This window comes from Desmodus rotundus, chromosome 11 (genome assembly GCF_022682495.2).
Source record: "Desmodus rotundus isolate HL8 chromosome 11, HLdesRot8A.1, whole genome shotgun sequence".
NCBI classification, from domain to species: Eukaryota; Metazoa; Chordata; class Mammalia; order Chiroptera; family Phyllostomidae; genus Desmodus; species Desmodus rotundus.
Window position 1 is genome coordinate 10,218,611 of NC_071397.1, and position 15,903 is coordinate 10,234,513.

A 15,903-nucleotide genomic window follows, 5' to 3' on the forward strand; every position below is an offset into this window, starting at 1 on the left:
TTAGGGTCTCACTTATCTCTAGGCCTGGACAGGACTCTAGCTAGCTCTGGAAGCTGAAGCTGTCTCTTAAGCATAAGCACAGTGTGTTCAATAAAACATTTTTATTCTGTACAATATATATGTATATTAAATATATATATGTATGTACATATATATATATATGCAGAGAAACCTCAACCGACAAATCCCTGAGTCCACGGGAACCCAGGACATTAACAGAGGGAAAGCAAGGAGTCCATGCCCTGAGAACAGGAAACATGGCTGCATCTCTCCCTTTTCTCCAGGTTCCCAGCAACAGAGGGAAGGGATAGTCACTGCGAGTTGCGAAAACAACAGAGGACTCATGTAGGAGTGGGAAGCAGGGCGAGGGTGGCAGGAATGGGGGGTGGGGGTCAGTCTGGGAAATAAAACACACTGTTTGATCAGCATTAAAACCAACAGATCACTGCAGAGGGGACAAAACTGACGCGCGGCCGACCTTCAGTGTGCCAAGCCTTAGCTCGGCAGCCCCAGGCCTGGGCCAGCACAACGAATAGCACCTGTGGGGCTTGTGAGCGGAGAGACTGGGGAATGGCCCTTGAGTAAAGAAGGGCAGGGACATAAAGCAGAGGAGCAGACTGCACGTCTCAGTACAGATGGGAGCACTGCCATTCACTGTCCCTGTGCCTTTTCTTCAGACCCTGGGCCACCGGATGGCCAGGAGCAGATGTCTTCTGTCCATAGTCAGGTAGAGATGGCAACTTACATGGTCTTCAGAAGAGGTATAGAAAAAGAAATGGTTTTGAGGACCACCCCAGTTGTTGTGACAATTCTTGAAATGCAGGGACCACACCGGTGAATCACGCCCAGTCCTGACAGTGGGGCCAACGTGGCGACGGTCAGCTCCCTCCAGTAGGCAGGCCACGGGGTTTCCAGGGTTGCCGAGCCAACCAGGTGGACACGCAGCTGCTGAGCACTGCCCTAAATTCTCCTTTCTTCTCCCTCAGGGCTGCCCCTCCCTGGCCACACCAAGCTTAGCACCTCTCCAGAACGGTGGCAGGGAGCATCCCTCTCTCCCTAGCCTATTAACACACAGAGCCGCCAACAGGGGGCAGCATGGCCAGTCACCTTGTATATTGTAGGGACAGCAGTGGAGCTGTGCCTGCCAGGAGGAGTTCAGAAGCCCACGTTGGCCTGGGCTTCTCCTGCTGCAATGGCTTGCACATCAGTGACATGGCCGATGCCCTTGGTGACACCCTCCCGGAACAGCAGCTTGGCGCCCACCTTCAGGTACTCTGGGTGTTTCAGGAAGCGGAAACGTACCACTGCCTTCTCCCCTGTCCGCAGCTTGTCCTGCAGCAGATATGCAGTCACCGGCCCTGGACAGAGCCTCCCGTCCCATTCTCTACCAGCCTCGGCTCTCCACCCTTGGGGGCCTATCAGGCTTCTACCCACCCTAAGTGGGTCTCTGTCCCTTTTGTAGGATCAGGGAGTTCTCTATGAGTCTGGGGGCGGGCCTTTCTGGAGGCAGGACAAAGAATTCTGACTTTTCCCTGGAAAAACAAGCATGGCTGGGTCCCTCTCACCTTGGCGTGGATCTTTTCCACCACTGCCGTTTGACGGACATTGCCCACGTGTACTGTCACCTGGAAGCCTCGCCGGAATGTGGTGGCATGGAACAGTAGGACTATTTCTGCCTCGAACACTGAGCAGATGGTGGGATTCATCTCGGGGCTCACCATCACCATGCCCTGGGGAGGCACAGCCCCAAACCTTGTGTTAGTCACTCACACCGTTAGAGCTCCTAAGGTCCCTCTTCCTCTAGGACTTCAACCACGGTACCTCAGAAGACAACATTCAAAACTCTTCCCTTAGAGGGAACCCCTCCTTATCCACCTCCCAGGTCCTCTAATCCTTCGAACGATTTGTATTTCTAGGGTCCTGGACACTGGGGTGATTCATATGTAGTGACCTGTCCTTTATGGGTACGCTAAGCCTTTTCAAACACGGACGGCTTGTGAAAGCAGTTTCTTGGGACAGAGGCCATGTCTCCTTTGAGTTCCCCTTAGCCAGGAACTTCTCTTTGTGTTCCCTCTCCAACCCTCCCTCCCACCTCACCTTGCGAAGGAGCGCACGGTCAAAGTCCCCGAGGGCCAGCGTAGCAGCCTGCCCAGCTCGCAGCACACGACAGGCAGAGCGGTTGCGCTGGATGCTGCATACTCTCAGCTCCAGGAAGCAGCCATCGTCCGTGGGGCCCACCACCAGCTGGTCGCCCTCACGGCAAATCCCACTGCAGCCCAGGGGGCGGATGGCACAGTGTCAGCCTAGGCTCCCTTACTTCTCTGCTAGGGTCACCCAGAGCGTTCCTTCCCTTCTAAGGTGAGTCCCTCAGGAGGGGGAGCGAGACCCTAAACACTAACTTGGAGATAGGGGAAGACGCCTGCTTTGCCCCAGTTCAGAGATCAGACTCTGAAGGGTAATAAATACCAGGAAGGGCAGCGATGGCTGGCAGAGAGGTACCTGCTGGTTTGATACTGAACACTGATCCCTGAAAAAGCAAGATATTCCCTTGAGCCTCTGCTTTGGAAAGAGCTGTAAGGGACCTCTCATTTCCCTACTTGAAGGTGAAGTCAGCTGAATACACTCTAGTTATCTTCCTGGGGCCCAGGACCCACACTTCTCCCTCAGGGGCCTGGAGGGTTCCAGTAAAGCAACAATACTGTTCTTCCCTCATGAGCCAACAGACTAGCTTTCTCCAGCTCTTCTGTTGGTGAAAGCCTAGTCTGCAGACAGGCACGCCTGTTAGCTGGGCTCTGTTCGACTCCGGGGTCTCCTGTGGGCCATGTCTTCCAGTGTATGGGTATGTGAGGGCTGAGTGGGGTGGGTAGCAAGCAAGCAAGTTCACCTGGAAAGTGTCCCTCCAACAACTGTCCCCACTTCTGGTACTGTGTAGATTTCATCCACCTGAAACCAAAGAAAATTCTATCAATGGCCTGGCAAGTCGCGTTGGCAGGTCCAAACTCTCTAAACAGACTGGGGCTTGGCCAGAACTAGTCCTTCCTAGCTCCCCAGCTCACTGCCTGTCCAGGCGGACAGTCACCTGAAACTCGGTCAGCTGCTGCATGAGTTCCTCTTGCTCTTTGCTGTTGGTGAGCGGTGGCAGGATATTCAGAAAGACTTTGAGCAGGTCCAGACTCTCTCCAGACACACTGGACAACGTGAAGATAGGGGTGACACTGTAGAGGGAGGCAGGGATAGACAGATGAGGCAAGTTCTAACAGGAAGCAGAGGCTTCAGCCCCACACGTGGAAAGGTGCGCTTTCCTCAGGGTGGCTAGGGGCCCTCTCCTGATGGTCTTCGCAGGGGCTGTGGCACCTCTCTCTGTGAGCCAGCCCAGGACCCATCCCAGAGTCCTGGGGAGTTGGCAAACTCCTGACACGGCACTTCATCTCCAGGGCCCCAGGCATCATCCAAGTTCCAGGCTGGCTTGGGGGAGGGGCCAACCCTTTTAGAAAAGACTCCCTTCCACAATCCCAACCTTCAAAACCACAGAACTGAGCCAGAACTGGTTTGGTCCTGAGGTGGGACGCCATGCTCCGGGGCCCTATGGCAGCTTTCCCTGTGGGCCAGGGTTCTGTAGTGAGAAAGACTTACTTGGGTGACTGGGCAAACTGCTGGGCAGCAGTGACGGCATCATCCTCGGAGGTGACCAGCATGGGTACTTTGTGGCAGCCGGGCTGCTTGAGGACCCGCTCTAGCTGGCGTACCGTCCTCTCCACTGTGGTCTTGGCACATAGGTCCACCTTGCTGACCACGATGAAGAAGGGCACTTTCAGGGCCAGGGCCAGCCCCAGATGCTCCCTTGTTGTTCCGGCTGTCTCAGAGAAGGAAGGCAGGCATCAGGAGGGAATGTGGGAGGGAGAAGAGGGAAAAGAGCAGAGTTCGTCTGGCTCCCAGGTTTGAGGAGGTCCGGCATGGGAGAGAGTCAGAACCCGCCTCCAGCCCCACCGCTGCCCCATGCCGCGTACCAATCCCAGTGTTAGCGCTGACGAGGAGCAGGGCACAGTCAGGGCAGTAGGAGGTGAGGCCAAAGATGGTGGTGTGTAGGTACTTGTGGTGGCCAGCCAGGTCGATGAAGGTGATCATCTTGGAGCTGCTCTCGCAGATCTCTTCTGCCGTCCGCGAGTCACTGTAATTCACCACCTGGCCCAGAGCCCAGGGCTCTCAGTGTCCCCTGCCAGCCTCCCCGACCCTTCAAGAGTCGCCAGGACCTAAACCAGTCCCTGGGTGACCCTGACTCTTAACCCTGTGTCCCATTTCTGATTTAATTCCGTTGACTCCCCATTTGTTTTCTAAGGAGGACAGAGCTTGTCCACTGCCCTCAGGGCCTTCATCCACTCTCCACAAAGTCTCCACACTCTGCCCTTGGACTCGGTCCCTCACCACTGCCATCCCATCCTCACAGTCTGGCCCCACTGGGTCCCGCTGATTGCATGCACCTCTCCCTTGCTGTTAAAGCCCAGGATCTCGAAGCTGATGCTGGAGGTTCGGCCAGACTGAATCTCATGCAGGTGCCGGAAAAGGTTGAGCCGAGCCCGGCCCCGCCCATTGTCCAGCTCTCCTTGGGTCAGGACTCCAAGCAGAGTTGACTTCCCCGAGTCCACATTCCCCAGGACAGCCACACGAAGGTCCAGAAACTGTGGATGAATTGTCAGAGGTAAGGGATCCTATCCCTTACCCCCCTCCATTGAAGGTTGGGTCAAGGGCAGTGCTGCTCCCTGGGGACCAAATGGTACACTGGGTACCCCCAGTATCATAGGCCAGGAGACAGCTGCCCTCCCTCTCAGGGAGCATGGGTGTGAAAGGCAGGGAAGGGTATGTGCTCACCTGCTGGTTGTCAGGGACCTTTCGTACCAGCACCTCAGTGATCTTCCGGGGCACATCGCTATCGTAATCCACTTCTCGCTCCCGGAGAACAGTGATGTCTGCTCCCACCCTATCACAACAAGGCCACAGCTTCTGCATCTCACCTGTACTCCCCCACCTCCAACCTTCCATCCTGGCTCTGGGTCAGTGGCTCTCCTGCACATCCTAAAGAGCTCCCAACACCTTCTTCCTCCCCTACCATGCTGCAATCTATCCCATATCCACAGCTCCCTCTAAACAAACAAACAAATCTTAAGTCAAGGAGCCAAAAAGCCTAGGTCCAAATGTGGAGAAGCCCAGAAGACTAGCCTTGCCCACTGTCTAGAGAAGGCAGCAGAAGGAAAGTCCCTTCTTGGCCCCTAGGCTGCAGGTTAGGGAGAGGAGAACTGAGGGGGAAGGGAAGCATACTTCTCTGCCATCCGGTGCAGGGTCTTGAGGGAAGCCCGCATCTCCTCCTCAGCCAGCCCCACCAGCAGCCCATTGTCCTCCACCCCAATCTGGTAGACGGCCTCACCGCGGCCCTCCTGGAGTCGCCACTTCATCTGTGTCACCAGGTGCTCAAAGCGGTACTGGGATGGATTCACCAGCTTCAGCTTAGGGCAGGTGAGGCATCGGGAAAAGGTGAAATCAGAGATGCTTCTCCTAAACCCATATGCTCACCACCTGTCCTGCTGCAAGGCCCAGGACCTTCCCTGCCCACTGAAACCTCCTCATACCTGACACCCTCTAACAAAGCCCTTACCCCCAACCACGTCCCTAAATTACTACAGATCACGAAGTTGGAAAGATCTCAGAGAAATTGTCATCTGCCAACAAGGACAACCTGCTCCTCCCCACCTTAACACTCACTTTATATTCGATGTTTCCATCTTCAGCCTAAAAAGAAACAGGTAGCAGTTACCAAACACGGTCCAGATCCAACCCCTACTTCCCCATTTCCTGCTGGGGCCCAGGCAGGAAAAGCAGGAAGGCTCAGCAGCACCTGCCTCAGCACGTGCCTGCCAAAGGTCACTGGCAGACAAGCCCTCTACTCAACCCCAATGTGACCTCTCTCAAGGAAAGGCCTCTAGGAACACAGTCACCTGTCTAAGCCAGGAACAGAACCACGAGTCCCTCCTTTCTTTGATCACTGGCAGTATGTTTTTCCTAGATGCGAGAACACCCCTTCCTTCTCAGGCCTTCAAACTGCCCTCCCCAGAAATCTGTCTCCTCTGTCTGGGCTGCTGAGGCCATTCTTTGCCACTGCTCTGGGAGACACCACTTCCTTCCTGCCCACCCCTCTCAGCTGATGTAACCAAGAGTAGAAGGATGCAAGAGGTTCTGGACCAAGGCCAAAGGGTTAACTCAGCACTGGTCACTGCAGACCCAGTGAGAGAGGAGCCCAGGTGGGACAGGGGCAGAGCTTCCAAGTTGGGACTGAGGTGAAGAGAAGTAATTCAGAAAACATAATTAAGGGGACAGTGGCTTTTATCTCCTATCCCCTAACCCTTGTGCCTCAGCGGAGGTGACATCCTGAGTCCACTCCACAATCTCCTCTACCTCTTCCCTATTTTTAGGTGACCCGAAACAGAAGTATCCTTTGCCTGAGCCTTCCCCTCCCAGATGCAAAAAGATATGAGATTTGCTTGTTCTGCCTCTCCTGCATTTCTGTACCCCTCCTCCCTGGCCATTTTTTTTTCCCTTCCTGTCATCATTTCACCCCTTCGAGGCCCTCTGACTACAAGCTCTAACAGGTCTTCCCCAATAATCTCTACCTCATTTTGACGGAGATGACTTCAGAAAAGTGATACAAGGAAGATTCAAAGTGCTGGTCCCAGGACCAGCGGCATTAGCATCACCCAGGAATTTGTGATAAACGCAGATTATCAGGCCGATCTCTGACCTACTGAATCAGAAATTCTCGGGGTGGGGCAGCAATCCAGGGGGGTTCTGAAGTATGCTAAAGTTTGATACCACTGGTTTAGGCTCTTCCTCTGGGTCCACCTTTCCCAAGATGGGCAAAGTAGCAGCTATTCTCTGCCTTAGGGAGTAGATGAAGTAGGTACATGGAGGCTGTCCCGGCTTCCTTATAGGACAGGCGAAGGACCGGGGACTACTGGACTGTTCTTTGGGTGTGTGTTTTGTGTGTGTGCTCAGGGATAGGTACAGAACATATTGCCCTTTTCCTGGGTACTCCCCTCCTCCCCATGGAACAAGTTTAGAAAACTCTGCCTCCTCATCCCAGAATGTAGACTACCTTCCCTTCCTGCAACTCAGGGATGGAGCCTTCTTCCCAAGGGGGTGGGAGTGGGATCTCCTTTCCCCATTTTTCCTACTGGCGTTATGTTATTAGAATGGGGGGATCCCCACTCCTCCCCACTCTTCCTTCCTGGGGTCCTGACCCTTGAGGAGAGGGCCAGTCTTTCCAGCCCTCCTTCCTGGGGGTCCTGGGACCGGAAGGGGGTATCAGTTCTCTTGGTCCCGCCTTTCCGGAGTCCCGGGACGGGAAAGAGTGGTTTACTCTCAGCCCGCCACATCTCAGGTGCTCACCTCGGGAGGCAGATACGGGGGGTTGTTGGCTTTGCTCCCTCTGTTTCTTCCGTTCTTCTTCTTCCCCTTCGGGCCCCCGCAGCCGCCGCTGCCCCCGGCCCCCCTAGCCTTGAGGGTTCCGCCCATGGCCGGGCCCCCTCCGGGCCGGCAGCAGCCTCCGAAGAGCTCCGATACCCGCGAGTCCATCCGCCGCGGCCGCCAGCCCCCCGCCCAACCCCTCCCCCCGTCACTGCCACTGCCGCCGCCGCCCCTGCTGCCACCGCCGCGTCCGGCCGGCCTTGGCAGAGCGGGGTGGAGCCCCGCTCAGGCCACGCCCCCACCCTTCCCTGGCTCCGGCGCGTCGGAAACCGCCGCGGTGCACCACGGGATTTAGAGTCCTCAGGGCTCGGATCTCCGTGGAAACAGGTCGCCGCTGCCCTACAACTCACAGGAACCATCGCGGCTCACAGGGCCGCGGGTGGCTTCGGGGCGTAGAAGAGGAGCGCGCCTTTGTGCGCAAAGGTCTAAGGGACCTGTAGTCTGGTTCTCGGTTTCTGCTCTCTGAACGGATCCTTTTCTAAGGCTTTAGGGTGGGGGGTCCCCGGAGAGCTTACTTCAGAATCAAGCTTTAAGGGCGCTCTTGGGTGGGGCCCCTTAGCGCGGTCCCAGACAACAGGTTTTGGACGTGGAGAGGTGCAAATTCAGGGCGACTGGTCCCTCCAGCCTGCTGGCTCCTCCCCTGCCTCAGTTTCTTCCCCGATGATCCGCGTGCCGTGGGGGTGAGTCAGGGCGAATGCCAGGGCGGAGGCGGATGATGGTTAGCCTAATTATGGCTGTTATTGTTACGATGATTTTGTCACCTTTGCACAGCAGTCACTGCTTTATTACCTGCTGGCACCCTCCGGGGGCTGGTTTTAGCAGCCCAAGTTACCGCGGTAGCCCCGACACGAGGCCCGAACCCATAAACCAGCTTTGCTCCCCGAGGGCTACTAGGATGCCCGCAGCGAGTACTTCCCCTCCTTTTTGTTTTGAAGCAGAACCAATCGGGGAGAACCGAGTTTGGTTTTAAAACAGCAAGGGCTATAGGAGGGGCCTTGCCACTACTTGGGGCGGAGCTGGGGCTCGGGTTACGTCAACCACCACGAGGTCGTGGAAGTGTCTGGGAATAGAAACTTGGCCAAGGGCCCCGCAGGGTTGCTGACTTTTGACTTTCTTGCCAAGCCATCCGTCTTGCTCTTTAGGGCTCTGGCAGTCAGCAAAGAGTAAACACATTTAGCGACATACACCAGTGTACAAGACACTAGGAAGGCAGAGTGGAGAAGCAGTTAGTGTTGCCGGGTAGGGAGTCAGGACGCCAGGGTTCAATTCCCAGCCCATGGCTATCACATGACTCACTACTCATTGTACGTCCACTTCCCCTCGCTTCACAAACAGCCAGATGCTCACGCACAGCCAAGAAATGAAACAGCCTATCCTTCCGGACCTCAGTTTTCCTTGGAAAATTAGAAGCGATAACGGTGGCTTACCTCTGGGGATCCTTTTAGGGATTCAGATCTGGTAGAGTCCATGGCTTCCCCCCTAGGACGACAAGGAACGGAGCAGTTTACTAATCATAGAGTTGCTGTCCGCATGGCATAACTTCCCAAAACTCAAACCATGGGGGCAGAAGGACCAAAATCTGCACGAGAACCTAGGAGACCCAGCCAATTGTGTGGTCTTCAGTGGTTGAAAGCACATGTGACTTCTCTCTTCTCAACCCCCTTCAGCTATAGGAAGGTTATGCTGCAGAGGTCAACCCCAGCCAGGGGCACAACCCCACCAGGAAAACTGCTAGTTAGAGTCCGAGGCGGAGGCAGTCAATGACGGGTCTCAAGAAGGGTGGGGATTGGAAGGGAGAGCTAAGGCCATCCCAACTCTCACTACCAGCAGCTCTGGGCTGGCGTGATAAGCAGGGCCTGCTGCACTTTCCTGATAAAACCTGTTCTCTCATCTTCAGCTCTTTCAACCACCCCCAACCCACAGTTTCATTTTATTCATCCCTGTTGTCTCCTAAGGGGAGAACTTTTTTTTAAATAACCTTTAAAAAAAGATTTTATTTACTTTTAGAGAGAGGGGAAGGAAGGGAGAAAGAAAGAGAGGGAGAGAAACGTCAATGTGTGGTTGCATCTCATGTGAGCCCTTCAGTGGGGACCAGGCCCGTAACCCAGGCATGTGTCCTGGCTGGGAATCGAACCTCAGACCCTTTGGTTTGCAGGCCGGCACTCAATCCACTGAGCCACACCGGCCAGGGCTAAGTGGAGAACTTTTGAGAGATGGGAGGGAATAACTCATTTGATACCGCATTCTTGAACAACCTGGCTTACCACAAACGGGAGTGAAGCCTGGCAGAGAAGTAGGCTGAGCAGGGGTGTCTTAGGAGGAGACATCCTCCTAAGCAGGAGGAGAGCAGAGTCCTGGGAGATGGCAGGCGGTTGAGTTTCCTGGAGGAGCTGCTTATGAAGTGGTTGGCTGTGGGGTATATATTTATATATGCCATAGCTATGTGTGTTTATATATACAGACAAGTATTTTTTCTGGTATATAACTAGTTATTTATATGTGTTCAGTACTTTTACGTAAGATTTTAATTTATTTGGAGTTTATCTTTATGTAGGATGTGTGGTAGGAACCAATTTGATTTTTTCCCCTTCTAATTGGATAGGGCATTGTCTCAAGTTAGTTGCTTTGAAAGGTCATCCTTATCATATACTAAGATTTACCTATACATGGATCTGTTTCTGGGCTCTCTTCTGTTTTATTATTTGTTTGTTTATTCCTCAGTGAATACCACAGTATTTTAATCATTGTACTTTTATAGTATGTTTTGATCTCTAGTTCCTGCTTCCTGAAACACACCCTTTTCCTGGCCTCTATGACTTGCTACTTACTATTTTTTTAAAAGACTTTATTTATTTATTTTTAGAGAGAGGGGAAGGGAAGGAGAAAGAGAGGGAGAGAAACATCAATGTGTGGTTGCCTCTCATGTGTCCCCTACTGGGGACCTGGCCTGCAACCCCCAGGCATGTGTCCTGACTGGGAATTGAACCAGCGACCCTTTGGTTTGCAGGCTGGCACTCAATCCACTGAGTCACACCAGCCAGGGCTTATCTATTTTCCTTGATACTTCTCTGTCAACTCCTCAGTGTCCTTTAGAGCTTCTTCCTTCTCTGTTCATCTCCTAAACATTAGGGTCTTTGGGATCCTCGCTCATCCTTCTTCTGTACATTCTGGGTGATCTAATCCAATCTCGTGCTGATGACACTCACATACGTATCTCTATTCCTAATGATGTTCCTAAATATCTGTCCAATTAAATGGCGAACTCAGCCTATCAGAAACTGAACTCACCGTTTCTCCTTACCCACATCTCAATAAATCTTCATCGAGTAGCACAACTGGCCACAGAGATGCTGAAGTGAGAGTCCTGCTTGTCTTCTTGGAAGCCTCTCTCTAGCTCTCCTCTTCCTCCTGGGATCAATCACCAAGTAATGCTCCTTGGACCTCCTAAATATCTGTAGGGTTCACCCAGTTCTCTGCACCCACTGTGACTACTCTAGTTCAGGCCTGTTTCCCCACGCAGGCGGGTAATTTCAGTCGCTAGATCTGACAGCCTCCTCTCTTATCTCCTACCTGTAATCTAATCTCTGCACTGCAGCCAGTGTAGAGATTAAATTTATAAAATGTAAATTTAATCGTGCTACTCTCCAACTTAAACCTTTCCAAGCAGCTTCTCCATCCCTCACAGGATCAAGTTAAAACTCTTTAATGTGGCTTATAAAGCCTTGCCACAACCTGGCTCCTCTTTGTCCACCACAGCCTTAACTTTTTTCTTTTTTATAAAGATTCTATTTATTCTTAGACAGAGGGGAAGGGAGGAGAAAGAGAGGGAGAGAAACATCAGTGTGTGGCTGCCTCTTGCGCACTTCCAAATGGGGACCTGCCCCACAACACAGGCATTTGCCCAGACTGGGAATCGAACTGGCAACCGTTTGATTCACAGGCTGGTGCTCAATCCACTGAGCCACACCAGCCAGGGCAGCCTTAACTCTTTATAACCTGAATTCTTTTCATTCCTTGAATAGAGCGTGTGCTTGTCTCTAACGTTCTCCAGGATCGCTAGGCCCGCCTCTTTACCGTTGCTCATGCTACAGGTCAGTGTCTTGGGCACATCTCCTCTGGACTACCCCTTACTCCCACCCCGTCTGTTAGCGCCCTTGTTCTTCACCACCACAGCCCGTGTAAACCCCCTGTACAATTCATCGTGTCGTATTGTATCTACACGCAGTGAACCCCTTGAGGACAGCGTCTGCCTGGGGCTTATTCGTCACAATGTCCAGCACCTAGGACAGGGCCTGGGACGAAGTGGATGTCCAATGAATAGTGAACAGTGGAGAGAAAGGACGCGTGAGGGCAGGTGTCCTTTGGAAGGCAGCGCTCTGGCTGAGAACGCATCATCGGTGTCCTTGCGGGGGAAGCTTTCTGCAGACCGGTGCTAGGGGGTTAGGGAGGGAGCGCGAGGCTCAAATCCCGCCCCAGCCGAGCCTGCAGCACGCCAGGGAGGCACCACGTCCCCTTCCGCCCGGCCGAGCAGACTTCCCATGATGCCCCGCGTGGCGCCCATTCAAACCGCACGGAGGAGAGGGAGGAGGTCGTAATGGCAGCGCCGGAGCCGGAAGTAGTGTCCCCGGCCGCTGTCCCTGGTAAGGCATGGGGTCCGGATCTCGGGGTACTTGGGGGACCTGTTTACTCCCTACCGCCATTCCCTCCCACCATTTATACCCTGGCCCTTTCTCGGGCCGATCTTCCTCTATCCTCACTTCTCGGCGTCCCCCCGCCCCGGCCCTGGCTCGGCCAGAGCGACCCTACCGCCTCACGGCCCTGGATCACAGTGGTTCACCCCCACTCTGCCTTCATCTCGGCGGCGTTCTGTAGCCCGCTTGACTATACTTTCAACTCTGATCAGGGGCTCCACTTTCTGAGAGTAGCATCAGTCCCCTGCCTCAGAAATTCTGCACCCCTCCTCCCCCCGCAGCCCGTCCCCTGTCCCCGCTTTCTCACCATCCGCCGTCACTAAAGTCACTTTAGGCGACTGGGGTTAGGAATCTCCCTGCCTCGGCGCACACAGAAGTTTGTGGAGGGAATGTGCGTATGTCCGGGTTAGGGTGGCTGATAGGGAATGAGAAGCCTGGTTTTGGCCTTTGAGTTTTCATTTTTCTCTCTTGTCCCTCTGTGCGCCCACCAGACTTGGAGTGGTATGAGGAGTCGGAGGAAACCCGCGCCCCCCGGATAGAGCTGCTTGAGACTCCCTCTGCCCGAGAACCTCCCAACCCTTCGGAGTCATTTTGCCCCCGAGACCGCCTGGTGCCAGTGGTGTTCCCCGGGCCTGTGAGCCAGGAGGGCTGCTGTCGATTTACTTGTGAACTTCTAAAGCATGTCATGTACCAGCGCCAGCAACTCCCCCTGCCCTATGAGCAGCTGAAGCACTTCTACCGCAAACCTTCTTCCCAGGTAGGCACAGGCTTTGGAGAGAGTTGGTGTGAGACTTTGTGGCTATTGGATGGTGGGTGAAAAGGGAGTCTAAGGAATCTCCTGGGCTTCCCAGCCTGAGCAGCTGGGAAGAGTATGTTTCATCCCATGGCTTCAGTCGCTTTCTCCACACTCTAATCTTTGATAGTCTAACGCTCACCACCTTATCTCTGGTTTCTTGTTCTGAAACTCCTGTTGTGTTGCCTTTGGACTTCATGAATTGACCTTTTAATTTTAATGTCTTCTCTCTCCAAATTTGTATCTCTTTGTTTTTATGTTCTGCTTTCTGGGGGACTTCTTTGACATATATTCCAACACGTCTATCGATTTTCTTTTCTTTTTTGGCAGTCATAGTCTTAAGGGCTCTTAATTTTTGCATGTAGCATCCTGTTTCATGTCTATATGAACGTCTCTTGCCTGTGGATATTAATTATTGTATATTCATGGTTTTCCTCTGTTTCTTTTCCTTTTTTTCCTTCTTTTTTCTTAGACAGAAGGGACAGGAGGGAGAAAGGGGGAGAGAAACATCGGATTGGTTGCCTCCGGCAGGCCCCCAACTGGGGACCTGGTCCACAACCCAGGCATGTGCCCGGACTGGGAATTGAAACAGTGACCCTTTGGTTCGCAAGCCAGTGCTCAGTCCACTGAGCCACACCAGCCAGGGCTCCTCTGTTTCTTGCAGTGTCTCAGTTTCTTCCAGCGTCTTTTTCCTATCTGTTTTGGTCTCTAACTTTCATGTTAGAGGCTTTCAGTCTATGTCTGGTAAATATTTAAGAATAAGTCATTGAAAGCTCTGTATGCATGGCTGATAGACCAAGGATATTGGGTGGGAACCTATTGGTCTCTTTGGAGGACTCCCAAAACGTCAATATTGCAAAGTCTTCTCTCTAGATGGAAGAGACTGGCAGGTGATCTAAGGGTCCTCATGTTTTCACTGAGTCCCCATGCGCTTGCTCTTGCCTTTTGCAGCGCCTATGCCAGCAACTCCTGAGTCTGGGGTTTTGCTGTGTGAGTCAGTTTGCTTTCCAAGGGAGCCTGCCCTGTCAGCATTTGAATGCTCCCATCTGCTCTCTGTCCTCCAAAAATTTGTTGTTGCCTTCGGCTACTGTTGTCTATTCTCGAGGTCTCTTTGCCCTGGGGCATCCTCCTTCCCTTTCTCACTCCCTCCCTTCACCCCGCCTCTCTCCTTCCTTCTTTCCCTTCTTTTCCCTTTCATTTAGTAATGTTTCATTCAGATGGGATCACAAGTAAGCATGTGTTCAATTTGCCATGTTTAATTGGAAGACCAACTCTAGAATCACCTTTATTAAACCAAATAATCCTTGTTCCTGTTATCACTCCTAGAACAGCAAACATTTGCCACATACTGTGCCACCAAATCTCCTTGACTGCTTTCGTTACTTATTTCTGGATGTCCTCTTACTTCAAAACACTATCTTTGCTGTTCTAAGAGTGGGACAGTTTGGTTTAGTACAAAGAATGTATTTTCCTTTTTGATATATTGCCTCTGATAAAACCCATTATCTTGGCTGTAGCAGTTCATCAAGCTGGAAATCCAGTCCCACAGTCTACTATATCCCAAACAACAGGGTTCTTCAAAGGTCATTAACTTCCCCCTCCCTTGCTTTCTTTCTCACCATACCTTGTCTTCATAGGTAGAGGACATGGTGAAGAAGAAACCTTGGACCACCGCTGAGACAAACAGCAGGAAGTGCCAACAAACCCTGGCAGAACTGGAGAGTGTCCTCAGCCACCTAGAGGGTCTCTTTGCCCGGACGCTAGTACCACGAGTGCTGATCCTCCTTGGGGGCAACGCTCTGAATCCAAAGGAGTTCTATGAGCTCGATCTGTCCCGCTTGGCCCCAGACAGCAGGGACCAGAGCCTGAGCACGGCGGCTTGTTTGCGCCGTATCTTCCGAGCCATTTTTATGGCTGACGCCTTCAGTGAGCTGCAGGCTCCTCCGCTCATGAGCACCACTGTCATGGCGCAGGGGCACCGCGACTGCGGCGAAGACTGGTTTCGACCCAGGCTCAACTACAGAGTGCCCGTGCGGGGCCACAAACTGACTGTGACCCTCTCCTGTGGCAGGCCCTCCGTCCCAGTCACGGCCTGGGAAGATTACGTTTGGTTCCAGGCACCAGTGACGTTGAAAGGCTTTCACGAGTGAATGGGGATGCTTCTTAATCATGAACACAAAGGCTAAGTTATCTTTTCCTTCTGTGGCGCCAAGTCACCCATCTCTTGCTTGGAAGTAGAGCTGCTTCCTGATGAGAGGAAGGTTCTGTCCTGGCTTCCTGCTTCCCTTCCACAGACTTCCCGGCGGGCTGATGGCGGGACTGGGACTGTAATAATCATCACTGAACAACATCTCTTTGAATCAAAGGTTGATTTCCCAGAGGGTGCTGGGACAGACTTTTCTGTTTGGGGTTGGAAAACAAATGTGGGCCCTGAGATACGATTATGGAGGTGTCCCTTTCACTGTGGCTTTTCAGAATTTTTACCAGGAACATAATGCAGGTGTGACTCATGAATTTAAATATAAAATGAATGAATTCATATTAAATTTTCCTGAAACTCTTGGCTTCTTGAGGCTAGAGTATTTTGTCTTTCTCCCTGGTCTCTTTATTGTTTATTTTTCACTAGTGGCTCTTTCTCTTCGTCTGCCCCAGGCTAGTCTGGGAAGTTAAGTGACTTGGCCAAGGTTCTATACCGGTTTGATGTCAGCGGGGACTCTTCATCAGCTAACACCTAGCCTGATGTTCTTTCCTTTCACACACTGGTTTTGTGATCCTTAAAATGTGTGCCCAAAGCAGAGGTCACGTAAGGGAATGGGGCTGAAAAAAGGAAACTGAGAGGGTCTTTGCAAAGCATGATCGAGTTAGGCTGAGGCCCCAGGACTGCCTTGTGGGATCAGCTTCCCGAGG

At 52.8% G+C, this 15,903-nt stretch overlaps 2 protein-coding genes across 7 annotated transcripts; one reads left to right on the forward strand and one right to left on the reverse strand.

Moving 5' to 3' along the window:
• Positions 1–86: 86 nt before the first annotated feature.
• On the reverse strand, positions 87–9,227 carry GTPBP2 (GTP binding protein 2). 4 transcript variants are annotated; one of them, XM_045193034.3, is made up of 13 exons: positions 9,104–9,227; positions 8,940–8,991; positions 5,755–5,781; positions 5,314–5,498; positions 4,867–4,975; positions 4,479–4,676; positions 4,008–4,182; positions 3,634–3,853; positions 3,080–3,215; positions 2,885–2,943; positions 2,098–2,269; positions 1,566–1,730; positions 87–1,332 (listed from the first exon to the last, which is right to left on the reverse strand). In XM_045193034.3, exons 1-13 carry the CDS (start codon positions 9,148–9,150, stop codon positions 1,156–1,158), a joined length of 1,722 nt encoding a protein of 573 aa, XP_045048969.2. In that variant the 5' UTR covers positions 9,151–9,227; the 3' UTR covers positions 87–1,155. The 4 variants fall into 4 exon arrangements, with proteins under 4 accessions (XP_045048969.2, XP_045048970.1, XP_024413674.2 ...); XM_045193035.3 differs by lacking the exon at positions 9,104–9,227 and having other exon boundaries at positions 8,940–9,042; XM_024557906.3 differs by lacking the exons at positions 8,940–8,991; positions 9,104–9,227 and adding an exon at positions 7,435–7,722.
• On the forward strand, positions 7,830–15,563 carry MAD2L1BP (MAD2L1 binding protein). 3 transcript variants are annotated; one of them, XM_024557907.3, is made up of 5 exons: positions 7,830–8,192; positions 11,535–11,603; positions 11,738–12,152; positions 12,695–12,960; positions 14,634–15,563. In XM_024557907.3, the coding sequence occupies exons 3-5, from the start codon at positions 12,107–12,109 to the stop codon at positions 15,144–15,146; spliced, it is 825 nt and encodes a 274-aa protein (XP_024413675.2). In that variant the 5' UTR covers positions 7,830–8,192; positions 11,535–11,603; positions 11,738–12,106; the 3' UTR covers positions 15,147–15,563. The 3 variants fall into 3 exon arrangements, with proteins under 3 accessions (XP_024413675.2, XP_071075774.1, XP_071075775.1); XM_071219673.1 differs by having other exon boundaries at positions 7,830–7,935; XM_071219674.1 differs by lacking the exon at positions 11,535–11,603.
• Positions 15,564–15,903: the final 340 nt, after the last annotated feature.